This window comes from Myotis lucifugus, unplaced genomic scaffold (assembly GCF_000147115.1).
Source record: "Myotis lucifugus unplaced genomic scaffold, Myoluc2.0 scaffold_333, whole genome shotgun sequence".
In the NCBI taxonomy this organism is placed as follows: domain Eukaryota; kingdom Metazoa; phylum Chordata; class Mammalia; order Chiroptera; family Vespertilionidae; genus Myotis; species Myotis lucifugus.
The window spans coordinates 701585-722017 of NW_005871381.1; the positions used below are offsets into that span (position 1 = coordinate 701585).

The window sequence follows — 20433 nt, forward strand, 5'->3', positions numbered from 1 at the left end:
GGGAGCGGGAGGAAGACTGGCCTTTGTGCACCAGTTCCTGGGCCCAGGAGGACTCTTCCGGCTCCTGAGTGGACCCAGAACCATCCCTGGAAACCACTCCTCTGGGGATTCATTCCAGGCCCCGTGACCCTCACGCCAATCCACCTGCGAGGGCTAAGGCCTTAAGAGCCCTCCTTTGCTGTGATGTCCATGAAACAGACCGTTTACTCTCCTGTTAATATGATTCAATTAGTAAAGGGGGGCGGGGACTTACTGCTGGCCTGTCATTCATTCCACGGCCCGCTGGGCGGGCTGCCTCGCGGTGGCCGAGGCGGGAGTGGGGGTGGGTGGGTGGCAGACTCATTCAGCAGGCATGCTGGGCCGCACCTCCCTCCCTGGGGACCGGTCAGGTGGCAGGTGACTGTGCCATGCAGGTGAGCTCTCACGTCTCAGCACAGGACCAGGCTCAGCAGGAGTGTGGCTTTGCGATCTGGAAGGGCTGACTTCGAATCTGGCTCTGGCCCTTAGCGCAGGGTCACCGTGGACCTGGTGCTTAAGCCCCCGAGGCTCAGATTCGACTTCTTTACCTCACTGTTGGGTAAAGCGAGGGCTAGAGACATGCCTGATAATCAGGAGGGGCCCATAGTATTGGGCTCGTCTGTCCCTGATTTTTAATCCTCACAACAACCACTTCACAGACGAGGAAGCGGAGAGAAATCTGGGAACCTGTGTTGCCTGCAAGCGCTGATGCTCTCTTGCCTCAGTGAGGGAACGAAGCTCTGGCATGACCCCGGACCACACCTGGACAGTTTCTGGGAGGCCACCTGACACAGCAGGCTGTCCCCGCCCATGGCTGGCGAGCAGCAGCTGGAGCGGTGACGGTCCCTGCTTCTGCCTGGTTGGTCTTTAAAATGTAAGTTCTGTTTCTCAGCCACGAATGTCCACCATCTCTAGTCCTCATCACTACCCTGAACAAAGTGAGTTTACAAAATGCCAACAGCACAGATGAGAAAACAGAGGCACAGAGAGGTGCCACGACTTGTCCAGGGCCACACGGCATGCACATGCCAGAGAAAGGAGGGCTTGGCTGGTCCGGAGGATATGCCAGCCCCCCAGTGGCTGACAAGCCCCGCCCCACTCCAGCTTCAACTCCTCCTTCTCCCCCACGTCAACTAAAGGAAAACCATGTCCCATTCGGGGCTTGTCAGCCACTGCACCAGCTCAGAGAGACTGAGGGAAGAAGTGTTTTCCAAACACCAGGACAGTCTTTCCTGGCTTCCCGTCTTGCCCTGTGCTGCTGTTAATACCCCTTTCCCAGGGGACTCTGGGAAATGCAGGTGCGGGGCCTGGGTAGCAGCTGCCACCCTCCGTCCTCCTGCGGGCTGGTACCTGCTCTGAGTGTGTCCCGGGCTGTGCGCTCAGACTTGACCATGTTTGGTCATGGAGGCTAATCCCAGATGGGGACCAAAGGCCGCTTCCCTGGAAACAGAGACGGCTGGCAGCCCCAGCTTCCTGCTGGAGCTCAGGCGGCCGCTTTTTGGGGCGGGGGCTGGGGGCCGGGCAGATAGAAAGTGCCTGCCTGCTGAAGACTCCAGGGCGCTGGGAGACTGTGAGTACTGCGTGCCCGGAGCACTTGGGGGAGTTTCTCCAAAGCGCGGGCTGGACGGGAAGGAAGGGGAGGGCTTTGGAGGGAGCCGGCAGTGGGAACGCCCTTCTTCAGGGGCTGTGCACTGGGGTTTGGGGTCCAGAGGGGCAGACGTTGGTGCCACTGGGGACCAGAACTGCTGGCATCTGAACTTCAGCTGGGAGGTGGGGGGCAGAGCCCTGGCCCTCAGGTCCCAGCTGCCAATGCAGCCGGAGAGAGAGCTGCAGCCGAGAGGTCAGCCCAGGAAAACGTACTCCCTGTGACACTGTAATGTCTCTGTTAGAATGTAGGGGAACCCCACTTCTCAGTGCCCCAGATGAGGGAGGAAAACTTGCCATTGGGTGTCATCCCTGTCAGTCATCTTGGAGGCAGTGACAAGGTTATATATCCTTGGTGCTGGATCCCAGGATCTTCTCTTTAGGACAGTGGGGGAGGAGTGGGGTGGGGAGCGGGGGTAGAAGGGGGAAAGGATCTCTGGGGACACTTGAAACAGTCAATACTTGGGAGGGAAGCCTAAGTGGAAAATAAAGTGCTTTGCTGAAAATCCCTTTGGACCAATGTCTCTCTCCTGGACACTCACTAATGTATAAAAAATAACCTGTTTATTACTTTAGGGACCTGGCAGGGAAAATACAGTTCTTCCTGATATCCGGCTAAAATTTTCCCCGAAGCAGGGGATACAGAGAGAGGGCCCCATGCCCCTGGTATCTTTGGTAGAAACAAACTATGGTTACCTAAACCAACAAAACAACAAGGAAATGTACCCAAAGGCTAATGGGGCAAGTCACAGAACAGATGGGAACCCCATAAGGGACAGAAGCCGGCAGCTGTCAGGTGCCAGGTGACTTACAGGTGACAGTCACACCCCTGGAGGGTGTTCAGTGGCCCGGGGCGGGAGAGGTGGGGGAGGGCCTCTGCTTGCACCGGGTGAGGCAGATGCCCAGAAGGAAAGTGAGGAGGAAAGAGGAGAGGTGCCAGCTACCCCCACCCCCCATTCTGCTTCGCCCCGGGTGGCTCAAGCCTCCAGAAGAGAGAGCAGTTGCTGCAGCCACTGAAGGCCTCTGCCCTCGCTTGAAGAGGGAGGTGGCCTCACAGGACCCTGACCGTGGGAACCTCAAGCTGCCCCCAGTGCCTGTGGCTGCCTGCTGGGTCCTCTGCCTGCTGCCCCCGGCTGGGCCCTGCTGTGGGGCAGGCTGGCGGGCAGAACTGTGAAGGCCCCGGGTTTCTCGGACAGCGTCCTAGGATGTCCCGCCCCTGCTGCTCGAGGAACTAGTGTATCTCCCGTGCCAGTTTCCTATTGCGCCTTCACAAACGGTCACGACAACAGAAATCTACTTGCACAGAGTTCTGGAGGCCAGAAGCCCCAAATTGGCAAGATGTTGGCAAGACTGTGATCACGGTGTCACCAGCGCCGCACTCCCTCCAGAGGTTCCTCGCCTCCTCTGGTTGCCGGGCAGGGGGGGGGGCGGTGCTGCCCGCAATCCCTGGCATGTGTGGCATCACTCCAGTCTCTGCCTCCCTGGTCACATGACCTTCTCCTCTTCTGAGTCTAGTCTCCGCCTGCCTCCTCCTGTAAGGACGTTGTGGGTCTACATGGATAACCCATGTGGATCATCTCAAGCTCCTTAAAGTCTCTGCCATGTTAAGTTCAATCACAGATTCCAGGGCCGAGAACATGGGCATCTTGGGGTCACTATTGAGCCGACCGTACACTGTGACCTTGGGCAGGTCACTTTACCTCTCTGAGCCACAGGTCGTTCATCTGTAGAAGGGAGTTAATAACACTCGCCTCTCAGAGCTGTTGGGAGGCCTACTGGGGTCCAAAAAAGCCCTCTGACATTGCAAGGCTCCATATACAAATAGGGGCGATATTAATATTGGAGGCCCCTTCCCTCTCACCTGTCTTCCCCTCTGTGGATTAATTGTCACCTGTGCTGCTCATGTCTGTGTGTCTCTGTGGCCTTAGCAATGACTGCTGTCCCCAGCGGACATGGGGAAGAAGCTGGTGATGGCCCAGAAGCGGGGAGAGACTCGAGCCCTTTGCCTGGGCGTGGCCATGGTGGTGTGTGCCGTCATCGCCTACTACATCCTGGGCACGACCATGCTGCCCCTCTACCAGAAAAGGTACGCACCCGCCTGGCCTGTCCCCCGCCTCCAGCCGCTCCCCTAAGGTCTGGTCTGTGAGGAACCCCAGACTTCTTCCTACCTTTCCCCGGGATCCTCATGCCAGCAGGAATCCTCATTCGTAGGGTCAAGGATTCCAATGCAGGGAGGGTGGAGGGAAGGCCGGACTGGTCCCTGCTGGTCTGGGATCCTGGGACTTGGAGGTAACACACAGGAGGCCTTTCCACGGGAAACATCAAAGAGTCAGAACAAATGCTCCAGTGAGTTTCATCCCAGGAGGCGTCAGTCACAGAACCGTGTACCCCATCTGCACAGTGTGATCCCCCTCTGAAGCCTCCTGGTCAGTGGGTATCTAGCCTCCTGTGGAATATCTCAAGTGACAGGGAGCTCACTACCTCGCTGTGCACACCTACTTTCTGATAAATAGGACCTGTCTACGCTGAGCCAAAACCCGCTTCCCCGGAGCTCTGCTCTGGATCTCGGAGAATGTTCCATGCCCTTGCTCCCTGACATGTCAGCCACGTGAGCTTTTTAAGGGAGAGCGGTGACGTTTCTGATCCAGCTCTATCTGGAACAAACACACTCAGTCCTCCCGGCCTGTTCTTAGGCCAAGTCTCAGCCCCTCGCCTCGGGCACGTGCCAGTCCCGCTCCTGCCAGCCCCTCGCCTGATGAAGGGGGGAGAAGTCACAGTTGCTTTGCTGCTGATGTGTTGATGAGTCTGTTAGCCGCTCCGGGGTCGGCTCCTTTCTCCCTTTTGACACTCTGGAGAGATTCCAGGCTGGCACCTGGCCGCTCAGAGCAGCCGTGCACCTCCGACACGGCACCTCCAGGTTAAGCTCGATCCCCACCGCCCTCCCCACCTGGCACAGACCAAACCCTCCTTCACCTCCACTTTTTAGGGGAAAGGGCACAGATTCTGGAGCCACCCAGACCTGACTTCAGGTCCTGTGCGGCCTCGGAAAAGTCACTTGATGTTTCTGAGCTTCTCTTCCATCTCTGAGGATGAAGATGATGTGCCTGCCCTTTTTAAAACAACCAGGGCCTGGGCCTCATGCACCCGTTCTGGGGTGTGGCTTGGATGTGGGAATCTTCATCAAAGTCCCCCTGGGTTTTGAAGACCATTATGTGGATGAGGTCCAAGAGGCCATCAACATTGACATTCGGATTCTGTGTCCTCCCCTGGGCCCAGGGACCCTGGGTCACGCTCCTCCAGTGCTGGGTGCTTGTGGGATGATGCAAGTCCCGGCCCTGGGTCTCTCCAAGGGGTTCAGTCAGGGTGCTCTGTGCCACACGGGTTCTGAAATGTGTGCGTGTGTGTGATCTCTCCAGCGTGTGGACCCAGGAATCCACGTGCCACCTGATTGAGACCAACATCAGGGACCAGGAGGAGCTGGAGGGCAGGAAGGTGGCCCAGTACCCATGCCTGTGGGTCAACGTGTCCGCCGTGGGCCGCTGGGCCGTGCTGTACCACACAGAGGACACTTGGGACCAGAACCAGCAGGTACGAACTGGGGGGATGGGTACCTGTCCCCGTACCCCTGGCAGGTGTGAGGGCCTGTCCCTAACTGGCTCCCTAGCTCCTCCCTGGAGAGTGGGGGCTGAGAAAGATGACCCCCTTGGCCAGGGACCGTAGCTGGCATGAGGTCCAGCCAGAACTTGCTCTTCTGTGTGAGAGTCACACAGACCTCGGTGTGAATCCTTGCTGTGCCACTAACTGGCTGTGTGACCCGGGGCGGCTGACTTAGCCCCTCTGTGCCTCAGTTTACACCTTTGCTGAATTGCTCTTGTGCAAAGAGCACTGGATCTAATGTGCCAACCTCCATGTCGGGTGCATAGCATGCACGCATAAAGAAGTAGTTGCTGGTGTTAGTACCTCATTCTGTAAGTCAAATGAAAGGCCAGGCCCAGAGCTGACCCCCCAAGGGAACCCCTATGCATCCCTCACCCTAGGAAGCTGGGGTCCAGGGCTGGTGCAAAGGCAACACTTGGGATATTTTCTCATCACTGCCTCCCAACATCCCTCCCGCCCCCAAATCCACATGGTAGCCCTCCCTAAAGGAAACACAAGTCGGCCCATATTCATTTGCTCATTTGCTCCCTCTTTCATTCAACGGTCATTGGGCACGTCCTGTGTTGGGGGCTTAGGACTCAAGAGGAGAGGCTCAAGCAGGAAATAATCCTGGTGGGGAGGGAGCCGTGCCATAGAGAAGAAGGGGGGACATTGTGGGATTAGAGGAGGGGGGGCGCTTTCCAGCCACCAGTGAGGCAGGCGAGGGTGCCAGGCATTGGGGTTAGGCGTTTAAATATCAGGCAGGCACAAGGGCCACAGAAACATGGAGGGACACACAGGTCAAGGGCAGGGCGCAGGAAGGCCTGAAGGGAGGACAGCAAAACCAGGCTCCCACTCCTGACCAACGGATGCAGCGTCTGGGCTCTCCAGGTGGTTCAAAGGCAGACAATTCCTGTTGTGAGCAACCTGGAGTCTTTCCAGGGTTTGGGGTCCAGGGAGCATGATCAGAGAGGAGCAGAAGAGTGTGCCGGTCCGTGACTGGGCAGAGGGGCGGGGCCACAGCAAACACCCAGGAGGAAGATTGGACCTGAAGCAGGGTGGATGCTGACAGTCAGACTTTGGTGGCTGATAGGATGGGAAGGGGCAGAGTGTCTGGGGGGACAGTGGGATTACGGACAGTGCTGGGGGTTGGGGGTCATGGAGAAGTGGGTGTGGACAGTGCAAGGTGGCCTGACTGTTCTGCCGTCACTCCAGTGCACTACTCAGCCCCGCCAGACGGAGAAAGAATCCCCAAAGCCCCCGAATCGGCTCCCACTGGGACGCCTGCCTCTCTTGGTATTCAATGGCCCCTGACTTATCCTAAGAAGCAAGCAGCACAGTTTCAAAGGCAGGCAGGCACCATCATGGTGTGACAGGGATTGGGCACAGGCTGGCTTGCAGGCCGCCTCCCTGATGCTACGGTTGTCAGCTCAGAGGGACAGGAGGCCAGACTGTCCCCTGAGATGAACTGCCAGCGGCATGTCTGGCTCTGGAAGGCAGCCACCGGCTGTTCTGTCTTCTCTCCTATCGTACCCAGGCATGACCAGGAGCAGTTGCTAATGGCAGGCTGCTAGCATGTGGGGCAGAGGAAGTACCTTCATGTTTTTGCCACTCAGCTGGGTCAAAGGGCCAGCTGCCCCACTACTTCATTCAGCTCTGGGGTGCAAGGGGCTGGTGCAGCAGGCCAGCTGGGTGCTGTGTGAAAGGCCCCTCTCTAAAAAGGGAAAGGAGGAGCTATCTTTGCAATATCATGGTTAAGTCCCAATATCATTATCCTATATAATAAAGAGGTAATATGCAAATGGTCGTCACGCAGTGACGTGTAACGACCAATCAGCAGGAGGGCGGGGCAGTGAGCTACAAGCGGCAGAGAGCTATGAGCAGCAGTGGGCGGGGCGGCCAGCTGAGGCAAGTGGCAGCAAGCTACCCGTGCATAGATTCGTGTGCAGGGCCACTAGTTAATAATAACAGCATCTCCCACTTATTGAGCACTTACTATGTGCTCAGCTTTGTGTGAAGTGTTTATATGCATCCTCTCTTCTAATCCCCACAACAAGTCAACTAGGCAGGCACCCTCACAAACCCAGTTTACAAGGCTCAGAGAAGGTATGACACTTGCCAAGGTCACACAATTTGGAATTGGTAGTTGAACCCAAGCCTGTCTGGCTCCACAGCCACACGTCACTCAGTGAGCTAGGTTACCCAACGTCACAGTCAGAGGCACTGGGGAGACTTGAGCTAGACCTTCTCAGCTCAGGATTCTGAATCCATCTGCTCCTGGGACCCTGAGGTGCCCAACAACTCTGCATGCCAGATTCCCCAGGAGCCAACTTCTCCCCAGCCTCAGCTGCTCCCTAGATGGCTGGCTGGTGACCTACTTCTGGATGCAGCTCCCCCACTTCCCAGGCTGCCAGAACTCTGATGCAACCATCCTTCATTCTGCTGGACTGAGCACTGTCAGGGTCAGCAGCTGTGAGGTCAAGGCCTCATTCAAATCCAGGGAGTAACCGAGGCTGGGGAGAAGCTGGCTCAATAGTTTACACATTGTTGCTCTTGGACATAATTGCTCTAGCCCAGTGGTCTCAAACTTTTGAAAATGAAGGAATCACTTGATTCCTGGGCCCCACCCTTGGTGATTCAGAGGGCCAGCCCTCCAGGGGGTCTGCTGGAGGGGAGGGGGTGGGGAGGGGGTACCCTCACTTGCAGAACATCTCCCACAGGCTCCCATAAACAATACCCAGACCTCCCGGCACAGAGCAGAGCTAGAACCAGGGTCCCTGCCTTGCACTCCTCTGCAGAGCTTTCCAGCTGCACCTCATCTGACCAGGCCAGAGGCTCCTCAGAACAACAGTCAGTGTCAGAACTGAATGTGTGCCACACTCGTGTGCACAACGTTCCTCTGGAGGCACCCTGCCTCCCCTCTGCACCCCAGCGTCTAATACTGGCTGGCCAGCACTTTAATTTGGCTCACACAGGGCGAGACCACAGAGGGTGTTCAATGTGAACTGTTGCCAATATTTGCAGAATGTGAGAGTTCACATTAAACTCTGGTTTTCTGGCTTCTCGTGACATGTCAGAGGCCTGGCTGCAATAGTTCTTCTGGATCCCATGGTGACCCCTCCCCAGATGGAGTGATGACTGCCAGTCGGGGTGCATCTGGCTGCCTCCTGTCACCAGGCCCCACGACTCCGTGACAGTTCTCTATGGCACACAGGCAAGGTGGCACCTGCCTTCTTATTCTCTCACCGCGTCACTTGTGGGCATCCCTGCGTGAGCCCTGCAGGTACCCGAGCCTGTGACCTCTGGCCTGAATCCAAATGCAGAGCCACTGGGCCTGTGTCACTCACTGCCTCTCATTGGTCTCCTTAGTGAAGCTTGAAGTCCTTCTTTAATAACATCGTTGGAAAAGATATTGCTTTCAACCCATTTAAGAGATGAAGCTATCAAGGCTCAGAAAGGGTGAGTGATTGGAAGCAGAGCCAGGACTCCAGCTGGGCCCTGAGCAGCCGCAGGGCCACTGTGCTCACAGATGACACTGTGAGGGCACCCTGTAGCCTTAGATAGTTCTGGCTCCCCCCCCCACCCCCCGCCAGGGGCCTGACTCCAACGCTGGCATTGTTCTTCACTCCTGGCCACCCACTCATCTCTGGGTGCTAAGAGATGGGCACTCCCACTCCAAAGCAACTCCTGCTTCTCCCCGCAGTGCTCCTACATCCCAAGCAGCCTGGACAACTACCAGCTGGCCCGGGCCGACGTGGAGAAAGTCAGAGACAATTTCCACGAGCACCGGGTTTTCTACTGCTTCTCGACCACGCGGGAGAATGAGACCAGGGTCCTGTACCGGCGCCTCTACGGGCCCCAGACCCTCCTGTTCTCTCTCTTCTGGCCCACCTTCCTGCTGACCGGAGGCCTCCTCATCATCGTCATGGTGAAGATCAACCAGTCCCTCTCCATCCTGGCGGCTCAGAAGTAGACCCGTGCACATCACAACACTGCTCAGGTCGCAGGGGGCTGGGGGGGCCCTGGGCTGTACCCCGTTTGTGTATCCATGCCTCTTCCCTCTGCCTTCCCACTCTCCCTCCCAATCCACTCAGTCTTCCACAGCACGCGTGGCCTCTGTTAAGTCCTTTCCTGCTCAAGAATGGGCCATGGCTCCCCAGTGCCTCGGGGAGCACAGGCCAGCCACTTACAGCTCTCCATTCCCTGTCCCCCCTCCACGGACTCCAACCCATTTCTGGCTGAGCCACCCGCCACCCCACAGATGACGACGGTTCTGACCTCTGCGCCGTGTTCTCGCCGCTGACTCAAAGGCCTGCCCGTGCTGTCCAAAACGCTGTCCTCAGCAAACCCCGGCTCCTTTGTGAATTTCATAATGAAAACAGCGGCGCGTGCAGAGAGCACAGTTAGAGCCTCTCTTGTTTTCAGGACTCTAAGTGCCTTACACATTTTTACTCTAATGTTAGCAAGTACACAAAGAAACAATGGGACTACAAGGAAATATACGAAAATGCATCAAAATACTGACAGTGAGGTGGTGGTTAATGTGAACTGTCTTCCTTTATCCCCCTTTGTAATGTTTGGTACTTTTCTAAATTTTCAGCAATAGGAAGGTTTGGTTTTGTTGCTTGTTTTTAACCAGAAAAGCAATAGTACATGTTATTTGGGGGAAAGTTGGAGCCTCCATCACCAAACAGGTGAAGTGGGCCGAGGCGGGGGTTGGGCCCCCATCAGAGGAGACTTTTGAGAACAGGCAAGCGTAAGGGCCCTCCATGGAGGGGAGGTACCCGCCCAGATGGGGGTTTACCCTGCGGGGAAACGCAAGGGCACTGGCCCCGCTGAGAAAACCCTTCTCGGTTGCAAAGGGCAACATTGGAGGCAGCCGCCACCTCCACCATCACTCCTGCATCCGCCTTCCCGCACGAGGGCAGTGGGCGTTGAGCCAGCCCCTGGACCACGGTGCCAGCATTCTGGGCAGACTTTCGAGAAATGCACATCCTCAGCCCCCCATCCTGTCAGAGCCCCCAAGGGGGTGTGATGTGCTGGCATCTGTGGGGTCAGAGCAGGGGCTGCTGGGAGTTCTGACATGTGCTCATGTGTGGGAACCAGGCCCCCATCCCTGTGCTGTTGGGGATGGATACACGACTCCTGGGCAGGGCAAGTCCTGAGCTGAGTGCAAGGTCAGGCCGGTGCCCTTGAAGCTGCTCCTGGAGCGGCGATTCCAGACGCAGCCTCGGAGTGAGTCACGTCCGTCCCTGCCGCTGCCAGGCTTCATCTCTCCGATGCTGGGCTGCTCTGTCTATAAAAGACAGACTCCTCCCTCGGGGAAACTGAGAGGGCTGAATAAGGGCCTGGCACATAGTAGGTGGCCAGGAAGGAGGCTATTGTTAATGACAATAAGTGATAAATACTCAGAAACTTCCAGAAGAAATTATACCAACAATAATGTCAACTAGCATTTTGGGTGCTTCTTTATGACATGCCAGGCACTGTGCCAGGCAGTGTGCCTTGTAAGAATTCAGCGAGGCGCTACTGAATCCATCAGAGAGGAGGAGAAATACGGGACAGGGTCATGTACGAGGACTTGTGAAGTGAACGCCTGCATTCGCTAGCTGGGTGACTTGGGGCAAATAACTTTGCCTCTCTGTACCTCAATTTTCTCATTTGCAAAATGGGAACTAATCATAATATCTCCTTGTAGGACTGTTGGTATTAAATGACTTATTATATAGTGTTCCTAGAAGAGTGACTGACACACAGTGAGTGCTATATAAGATACTATGCAGAACGATGCTATATAAGATACCATGCAGAACGAAGGTTCTAGGAGGTCACTGGCCACTAGGCAAGTGTAGCCATCCATACAGCAAGTGAGGAGCTGGGAATCAAGCCCCAAGCTCGCCGATTCCAGTGCCTGGCCTCTCAGCTGAAGGGCTCAGGGATGCAGCCCCGCCGCCCCCGTGCCCAGGTCTGGAACAGTGTGCAGCCCTGCAACCCAGCGGGCCCTCCTGTGGGTCAGGGATCTGAGAGGCGGGCATCCGGAACCTGCACCAGCACCTGCTACTTCCAGGCCCGGGGCCCTGACCCAGCTCCACGGTCTTATCCGCGGACTCCCTCTCCAGGGGAGGCAGCACCCCATCCCCAGGCGCTTCCTCCGGGCTCAGGGCAGTCTCAAGCTCCTCCCGCTCTTTCAATGAAGTCCCAGTTGTGCTGCCGTATTAGCTTTCTGCACGATGTTGCCATCGGGGAAGTTAGGTAAAGGGTACATCGCATCTCTTGGTGTGATTTCTTACAGCCCCAAGTGAACCTGCAATTATCTCCAAAATGTAAGTTTAATTTTAACAAATAAACAAGAAAAAGAAGCCCCCACACGAGTCTCACATGTAGGGGCTCCTCTGTAAGTGGGTTCCATGCACCTGCACGTGGGGCTACAATACACAGCAACTCAGCGTATCCAAGCAGCCCCTGCAGGGGAAAGGCCGCACCCTCTAGAAAATGTAGTGCCTGGGGGGCCAGGCCCCACTGCCCCTGCACTATTAACCGTGACCTTCATTCCCTTGAGACAAATGCCCCCGTCCTGTCAATAGCGATGGCCCACTGCTATCAAACCCACACCCGCCTGCTGCTCGCGGAACTTCATGAGCAGGACCAGCGTGAAATAACGGCATTTAAGCGGGAGGGAATGACACACCGAGGAGAATGTTTTGGGGAATAACGGTGCCTGGGAGCAGAGAGCGCTCATTGGTTCTGAATAGATCACCCTGCTAATGAGGATCTCGTGCTTGCACTGTTTTTGCTTTTCCTCTGGTGGGCCAGTGGCTCACGCCTGGAGAGGTGTGCCTGGCTCGCACGCCCATGTCCCTCCCCTGGAACTCAGGCACCTGCTGGAGGTCAGAGGCAAGGGGATGGGGAGGGGCAGAGAGGACGGAGTCACTGCCTGTTTCAGGGAGCATTCCATCTTCTTGCCTCTCTCCCTCCTGCCCCTCCCGACCATTATTAAGGTCTTCCTTCCTCACAGTGAAGGACCTACTCTATGCAAGTTTATATTCATAAAATCTTCATTCTTGTGACTTATTGAAAGGATGTCCTCCTCTCCCCAAATCCACTTTCTAATCTGGTGCTTGAACCCTCCCTACAACATTCCCCTGCAGTGACAACCTGTATTAACATTCCCTTAGAGCCATGGTCGGCAAACTGCGGCTCGCGAGCCACATGAGGCTTTTTGGCCCCTTGAGTGTGGCTCTTCCACAAAATACCACGTGCGGGTGTGCACGTACAGTGCGATTGAAACTTCGTGGCCCATGCGCAGAAGTCGGTTTTCGGCCTGGGCGAGTCTGTTTTGAAGAAGTACTGTTGATATTTGGCTCTGTTGACTAATGAGTTTGCCGACCACTGCTTTAGATGAATGACTCCCTGTGCCAGTAGTTAGCCACTTCCATTTGGGGATGTGTTTAGCGAATCGCTCCCTGTACAAGCATCCGTCATCTCTAATAGTAACGAGAGTTAACATTTTCTCGGCCCCTGTAGGCCAGAATCTGGGCTACGCTTTTACTCACGCAGCATGATATCCTTTGGGTTGCTATTACTATCTCCCCTTTACAGATGAGGCAAGAGGCACAGGAGGGATTTAACTTTTTTTTTTGCAGCAGCAGCAGGTTAGAAATTAGTAAATAGCAGGATCCATACCTGGATAGCGTAGCTTCAGACACCACTCTCTAACCACTGTGCTTCCCATCCCTTGCCTCTGCCCCACGTCAAACATGGAAGATGCCAAGCAGGGCGAGGTTAGGGCTGAGAGCCTGTTGCACGCCGTCATGTACCTTCCCACAGGGCCCAGGCTCCCGGGGCTCCCTCTGAAGAGTCAGCATGTGGGTGAAGCCCAAACACACTTGTCCGCAAAAGCCCTGTAAAGGTTCTAACTGGGCACGGCCAAGGCAGACAAGGACATGCACCAGCTCCACGTGCCTGACTCCATGACCACTCAGCCCACAGCCACGGACCCTCGCAGGAACTCAGGCACTTCACGGCCAGGCAGTCCCTGAAATGGTCCCTATTAAAACGCAGAACAGAACAGAGGCTGGTCTGACATGGCTTTTCTCAGCCCCGCCCCCCCCCTTCAGGTCCCCCAGCTTTCTTTTCCAAGTGCTCCCAAACCACTGGTTTAATAGTCCGCTCTAGAATTTGTCCAGGAGTTGACAGCAAGCTCATTTATATACAGCTTTGAGGTGTTCTCTCACTATCATTAATAAAAATCGGGCCACGTGACACCTTCTTGGTCTCTAATTTTTCTATGACCCTGTTGACCACACAAGTCATGTTTCTGAAAACATCTGTATCCATGTGTCTTTAGCCACCGTTTTGTAGGCCCTCGGCTGTTTCTTTCCAACCCCTGGGATTGAAATTCCCTGAAGCCAGAAATTCATTGATCGGAAGCAGCCAGAGTTCCCTGAGGAGCTCCCGACCCCCTCGGGCCTCTAAGCCACACTGGGCCATGATGCCCAGTTCTCAGATCCCACTGCTGCAGGATCCCATACAGAAACCCCTAAGAAGCGGGATTTGGTTGTCCTGCCATCAGACCATTTGCCCCACGCTGACTCAGCCATCGGTTACTGTCATTCCAGAACATGTTTTAGATGCTTTTTTCTTAAATTTGCATTTTTGGGGGAGGTAAGTTTCAGCCGAATATGACCTTATTCTTATGACCCTAAACTATATGCTTGTATTTCCTTCAGACAAGGGACCTGCAGAGAGGAAAGCTCAGAAAAGCAAGAGCTGGAGTCCGGCTTGTCGATGACCTGGGCCAGTTTATTTCATGTCTCCGAGTCTCAGTTTCCTCCACTGGCAAATGGCTGTACCATCGCTTGTTTCATGGGCACTTGAGATGAGTCGATGCTATAAGGCATGTGAAGCACGCAGCTCAGTGTCTGGTACTTAAAGATGCTCCACACATGTTCATTCTTTCTGAGAAAACGTGTCTCCTTCCTCGGATCACCCCGATTCTTCCCTGTTTGAGCTCAGACCACTTCCTGCCGCCCCTTCTTCTCTCTAGCAACTTCCCCCTTCTCTTTCTTGTGAGCCTCATTGACCATCTGGCCTCTCTCCCTCTCAATCCATTTTTAGCTGGATTCCCTCTCAGAAAATTCCTGCCGCAGACAGACTGTTAGACTTCGATTTGAACTTTCTTGAATCTATTTGTATAAACAGTTGCTGAGGGAAAGCAGTAGCTGTCACAGGGGCCACATTCCCACCTGGCTGGACCAGCGAAGGGTCAAGGGACCAGTTCCCTTCAGAGTGCCCATCCCAGGAGCACCACCGTCAGGGACAATAGTTCTGGCCGGAATGACCTTCCCAGCGTGAGGCAGGCAGGTCCCTCGGCCCAGAAGTCAGGCTTGATTGGAAATTAAATTGCATGCCAACGCCGACGGCAGGATGCCTATATCCACAGCTAATTCATCAAGGTGATGCCTCATCTCAGGAAGCCCATGGAATAGAGTGGCTGCGTCAGCGAAATTATGAGCTTGTATCTGATGAGAACTTTCTTTTTATTCTTAATCCTCACCTGAGGATACTGTTCCATTGGTTTTTAGAGAGTGGAGGAGAGAGGGAAAGACAGAGAGAAACATCAATGTGAGAGAAACACATCCATTGGTTGCCGCTTGGAAGAGCCCTGACCAGGGCCCAGGCCGGGGAGGAGCCTGCAAGTGAGGTACGCACCCTTGATCAGAATTGAACCCAGGACCTTTTGGTCTGCAGGCCGACGCTCTATCCACTGAGCCAAACTGGCTAGGGCTGATGAGAACTTTCTTTAAAGCTCCTCTTGAACCCTTTAAGTTTCTCATTTTGGGTTTTGTGCACTTACTGGTTGCCTTCTCTGTTCCAGGCCCTGGAGACATGGACACTGGCGGGACCCGGCACTGTACTCTGGCTGCTCCCAGGCCAGTGGCAGAGAGAGAATAAGTGAGCAAAAGCTCCCCACGTCACAGCACTCTACTCGGTCATCCAGGGCTGAGTAGCTTCGGGGGTGGAGACTAGCATAAGTAACTTCACGGCTGAGAATTGGATTTTCCTATTTCACACTAACGATGTCGATAGATCACAGTGGTCTTAGATGTGCCAAACTCTTCACCAAGCCCTTCACACACATTCATCCCACCCTCCAGACAGCTGTAGGGAAGAAATAGATTGTGATTTTCTTTATCCCATTTTATTGATGAAAATACTGAGACCTAGAAGGTAAGCAATTTGTCCAAGGTCATTAGTGCCCAATTCATAGGCCGTAGAACTGGTATTTGAACTAAGATCATTTCATAGCACAGCCTATGCCTGTGCGTGTGTGCGCATGCGGGTGTGCATACACGAGTGCCTGTGGTGTGCATGTGTGTGCGTGTGTATGTTTATGAACCATTGGAGGGTTAGCTTCAGGGACTTCAAACATGAGGCTGGATTAGAAGCCACGTGGACACCAGTGTGGCTGGTGGAGAGTGTGCATGCAGGAGGGGGGGACAGGCAGGACCGGGGCTGGGACAGTGGGACACAGGCAGCGAGAACCAGGCCTGGGTGTGCACGGACACGGACAGGACAGGCTGTGATATAGCAACAGGGAAAGCACAGCTTTTACTGAAGGCATTGAGAGGAATTAAAAACACTATCGCTGCGTGTTCAGTGAATGTTGAACTCTACATGGTTAGTGCAGTCCATGCAGACAATACAGGTCAAGAACTTTAAAAAATAACCCTTAACCTCAACTAAAACCTATGCTGATATTTCAGCTTATTTCTGTTCTATTTTGCTTTTCTATGCACACACCTACTCACAAGGTGGAACCTCATTGTTACAAACACTTGTTTCCTGCTTTTCCACCTACTGTTCTGTCAATGGTATTTCTGCATGCCATTAAGCTGTCCTCAGAATCATTTTAAAAAGCTTTAATGCTATTCCTCAGATAGGTGAACCAAAGTTTATTTCACCTGCTATGTTTCCACTGACATTTAGGGATCATCTCCAGTTTTTCACTATTGTAACAAAAGTCCATGATGGACACCCATGAATAAAAGCCTTTGTGTGCATGCTGGTGATCTGCTTAGAGTAGATTTTTGCGGGGGTGGATTAATTTCCTAGGGCTGCCATGACAAAATACCCCAGGCCGGTGACTTAAACAACATACAGTTATTTTCTCACGGTGCTGGGGGCTGTACGTCCAAGGTGCTGGCAGCGTCGGTTCCTGGTCAGGCCTCTCTCTGCTTGGAGACGGCCACTGTGCTCATCTTGCCGTGACCCCACATGGCCTTTTCTCCATGTGTGTGCTCCCCTGCTGTCCCTTCCTCCTTTTTTTTGTTAATTCTCACTTGAGGATATTTTCCCATTGATTTTAAGAGAGTGGAAGGGAGAGGGAGAGAGACACAGAGAGAGAAACATCAATGTGAGAGAGACACATCGATTGGTTGCCTCTCACATGCACCCTGGGGATTGAGCCTGCAACCAAGGTACATGCCCTTGACCTTGACCAGAATCAAACCTACGACTCTTCAGCCCCAGGGCTGGCGCTCTATCCTTTGAGCCAAACTGACCATGGCCCTTCCTCTTCTTGTAAGGACACTGGTCCCATGGGATCAGTGCCCTACTCTTATGACCTCACTTAACCTTAATGACCTCTTTCGAGGTCTTGTCTCCAAATACAGCCACATCAGGAGTGAGTTGGGGGACAGGGGACAGAATTCAGTCCATAACAGGGGGTGATGGTCCTGCGGGATTTGACTGTGAGAATGTTCCTTGACTTTGTGACCTTGGGCTAGTGATTCAACCTCTCCTGGCTTCAGGGTAGGAATCATAAGAGCAGGCAGCTCACAGGGCTAGGGCTGGGTTGCAGGTAGGGATCCTTGCAAAGCCCCAGCCAATCAGTAGCCCTCAATGAATACTGGCAACTATTATTCGTCCTGCATTTCCTGCGTTTCCTGTTCATCGTGGAACAGCAGGCCGAGTTTTCAGGACTGGTGCGGCACGGAAAGGGTTAATCAGCACAAGGATGCCAGGAGCATTCTGCAGTCCAATGTGCCTTGTAGCTTAGGAGCATCCCGACTCCAAGTGACAGCAGGCTCCCAGCTGACGTTTGCAGATAGTGAGCAGCAAGCCTGGGCTTGGCGCTGCCTGCCAAGCGCAGATGGTTTCAAAAATGCCACCCAAACTGGCCCAGGGTTAATCAAAAGATTACAGACAGAAAATTGGGGTAGGCTAACCTCAGCCTCTCAGAACGGCCTCAGATTCACATCTTCCTCCCCGTTCCTGCCCAGTCCGAGGAAGAAGTGAGAATTGGCCAGACTGACATCACACTGGGCACGCTGCCGGATGCGTCTTTTCCTTCGCTCCTGCAGTCTTGGGTGGCGGGCCAGTTCTCCATATGTTTTGTTTGACTGGAAAGGGTGACCTGTGGAGAATGGATTGGGGTATAGACTAGGGGGGTGTGGGGGGAGGGGTTTCAGGTCTCAGGGGAATTCTCCAGAATTGTGCTGCTTCAGGCAGAATGGAGACCTTAAAACCTGGATTTCTGAAACTAGCATGTTGCCTTTTAACCAAAAGGGGAAAGAAATCCGTTGGTCTTCATGGTTCATTATCCTGGATCTGAGTTTCAGAAATGGAGAGGGTAATGGGGAGGGTAAAGCCAGAACTTGGAGACTGACAGCCCGGCTTCCAGTTCTGGTCTGTCCCTTGCTGGCTGTGTGGCTCGGAGCCAGGCCCATCCCTTTTGGAGGTTCAGGTCTTCCCACCTGTCAATGGGGTTATGGTAAGGAGAGCTCTCCACCTTCCAGGGTCCTTGTGCACATTCGATGGCCCGCACGGGCAGAGCGCTTGGAGCCATGAGTGGAGCCATGAGCCGGAGCCGTGGGTAGTGTTGCAATGACAGTTATTGCATGTTATAATCCCAAAGCTGAAAGGGAACCCTGAAATCAGCAACTCCCTCATTTTAGAGATAAAGAAACTGAGGCCCAGAGAAGGAAGCCACTGGCTCAGTGAGCAAATGTGAGGACTTGGATTTCAGCTCAGGCCCGGGTCTAGAGCTGCTGCTTCTGTAGCACAAAGAACATGAAATGGAAATGTGATGGCGTAACCCAGACGGGACCAGGGCTGGCTTTGTGCTTGGGGCCCTGCCACCTTCACCCCAATGGAAAGAAAGCCTTCTTCCGCCTCCAGACTGGGGATCTGTGAGGAGGGGGGTGGTCACTGGTGGTGGTGAACCCCTTCCGTGGCGTCTTTTCCTGGCATCTTGGCTTCCCTTTCTAGCCACCTGACTCAGGAAGCCTGTGCAGTTACTCATCTCTGCTTTCTCTCCCCAAAAGATCCTCTCCCCAGCTCTCTGTCCTTCTGGGGGGCCCAGAGCCTGCATCCTCCCTGCCCTTCTGGTGGGGTGCAGACGGCCACTGGCCACTGTAGTGGATGGGCAGGTGGGCCTGCTGCCCATGGAGTGCAAGAGGAACAAGCCCTTGTTTTGATTTTTAATTAAATCATATATATTGATTTTAAAGGAAGGGAGAAAGAGAGAGAAACATTGATTGGTTGCCTCCCATACACTTCCTAACTGGTGATCAAACCTGCATCCTAGATATGTGCCCTGACAGATCATTGAACCCACAACTGTTTTGGTATACAGGACAGTGCTCAACCAACCGAGCTACCCAGCGGTGCAGGCCCTTGGTCTTGCTTGCACTGACCACCCACCTCATCAAGGTCATTCTGGCTCGTCGCTCTGTCCAACTCTAGCACAGAACTTCAGAACAGGGAAATGGGGAGTGGGAGGCCTCCAAACTAGCCCAGCGAAGACCAGGCCTCAAAAAGGGGTTCCAGCCACATGACCGGATGGTGCTGGGCAGGCAAAGCCTTCAGTCATCATTTATTCAACATCCATTGGACGCTTGAGGCACCAAACCCAAGCCCCACCCAACGAGTGCTTATGCAGAGCTCACGTTCTCATGGGGCTTGGAGAATGGCCAGTAAACACAGCAACCACTACATATAAAGGGTGGTCTCAGCAGTGGACAAGGCCCCGATTTCAGGACTTGCAGCTGAGAATGACTGAGGTGGGGAAACTGGAGGAACAGGGCTTCCAGAGGAGGGCTGGGCGGGGACCTGACCCAGAGCCTGCTGCCTCAGCTCCTCCTGCTTCCTCCTGGCGACCAGTCCAAGGTTCGGTCATGTGAGAAGACGAGAAGGGTGGGAACTTGATGTCGATGGGCAGCTGGTATGTGTGGGGCACTCTGAGTGTCACAGGCCCCGTCTCCCTCACTCTGCCGGGGGCCCCGTGTGGTGGGAATTACTGGCCCCATTTTCCAGAAGAGGACACAGACACAAGGTGGGACATGGCTTGTCCCAGGTGATCCTGCTGGCATGTGGTAAGATTTGAACCCGGGGCAGTCTGGCTCCCAGTGTTTTTATCTGCTGCCTTCCCTGCCGACTTCACACAACCACTTCCACACTCAGGAATCAAAGGCTCCCAGGGACACGGGACCTGGTGAGAGGGGTGACCTCGGCAAGCTTCTGTCACCCTTAGAATTCTGAGGGTCACACTGGCACAGCCAGGGACCTCCGGGCCTCTGAAGGCTGACTAAGACTGGCTTGATCCACTCCACCCTGTGTCTTGGTGCCGCAGGCCACGGTGCCCTCCCTCCTGTGAGAGGGGCCCATTTCCAGCCCCTTTTAATTTGGGACACGCTAGCCGCTCCCCCGTGGTCCTGAAGTTAATAGGATGTCTGCGCAGCGCTGCCAAGATAAGCAGCCCTGAACAAATTATTCCTGCCTGGTATCGGGGTCATCCGGAGGAGAGGCCCGGTGGGCCCAGGGAGGACAGCCTGGGCAGGTGGGGGAGGGCTCACCTTCCTCTGTCCTCTTGGCCATGGGACTACAGGGACCCTAGAGAGCTGGGGTGTAGTCGGAATGGGAGAGGGAGAGATGGGCCTGCCATAGAGGCCCCCGGATGAGAGACCTGTAGGCTGGGATCAGGGCTACTCAGCACTGAGAGCCACGCAAGCATGTTCCCTGGCGGCGCTGGCTTTGGATGCAGAGGCAGCGTGGACCGGTCTGAGGCCATCGAGGGCTCCACCTATGACAAGGCAGGAGCACGCAGACATTCCGGCAGCCACCAGGCAGTGG

At 54.6% G+C, this 20433-nt stretch overlaps 2 protein-coding genes across 2 annotated transcripts in view; one reads left to right on the forward strand and one right to left on the reverse strand.

The window, feature by feature from the left end:
* Positions 1 to 20433, reverse strand: part of KCNIP1 (potassium voltage-gated channel interacting protein 1) — a 247469-nt gene that overhangs the window by 220885 nt on the left and 6151 nt on the right. The window lies entirely within an intron of this gene.
* Positions 1449 to 9810, forward strand: KCNMB1 (potassium calcium-activated channel subfamily M regulatory beta subunit 1). The gene is made up of 4 exons (XM_006100955.3): positions 1449 to 1588; positions 3591 to 3748; positions 5079 to 5250; positions 9002 to 9810. The coding sequence occupies exons 2-4, from the start codon at positions 3615 to 3617 to the stop codon at positions 9269 to 9271; spliced, it is 576 nt and encodes a 191-aa protein (XP_006101017.1). The 5' UTR covers positions 1449 to 1588; positions 3591 to 3614; the 3' UTR covers positions 9272 to 9810.

Coding starts and splice junctions, on each gene's coding strand:
- KCNMB1 (XM_006100955.3), top strand. CDS start 3,615: ATGGGGAAGAAGCTGGTGATGGCCCAGAAGCGGGGAGAGACTCGAGCC. Junction 3,749..5,078: donor CTGCCCCTCTACCAGAAAAG/GTACGCACCCGC, acceptor TGATCTCTCCAG/CGTGTGGACCCAGGAATCCA. Junction 5,251..9,001: donor CTTGGGACCAGAACCAGCAG/GTACGAACTGGG, acceptor TTCTCCCCGCAG/TGCTCCTACATCCCAAGCAG.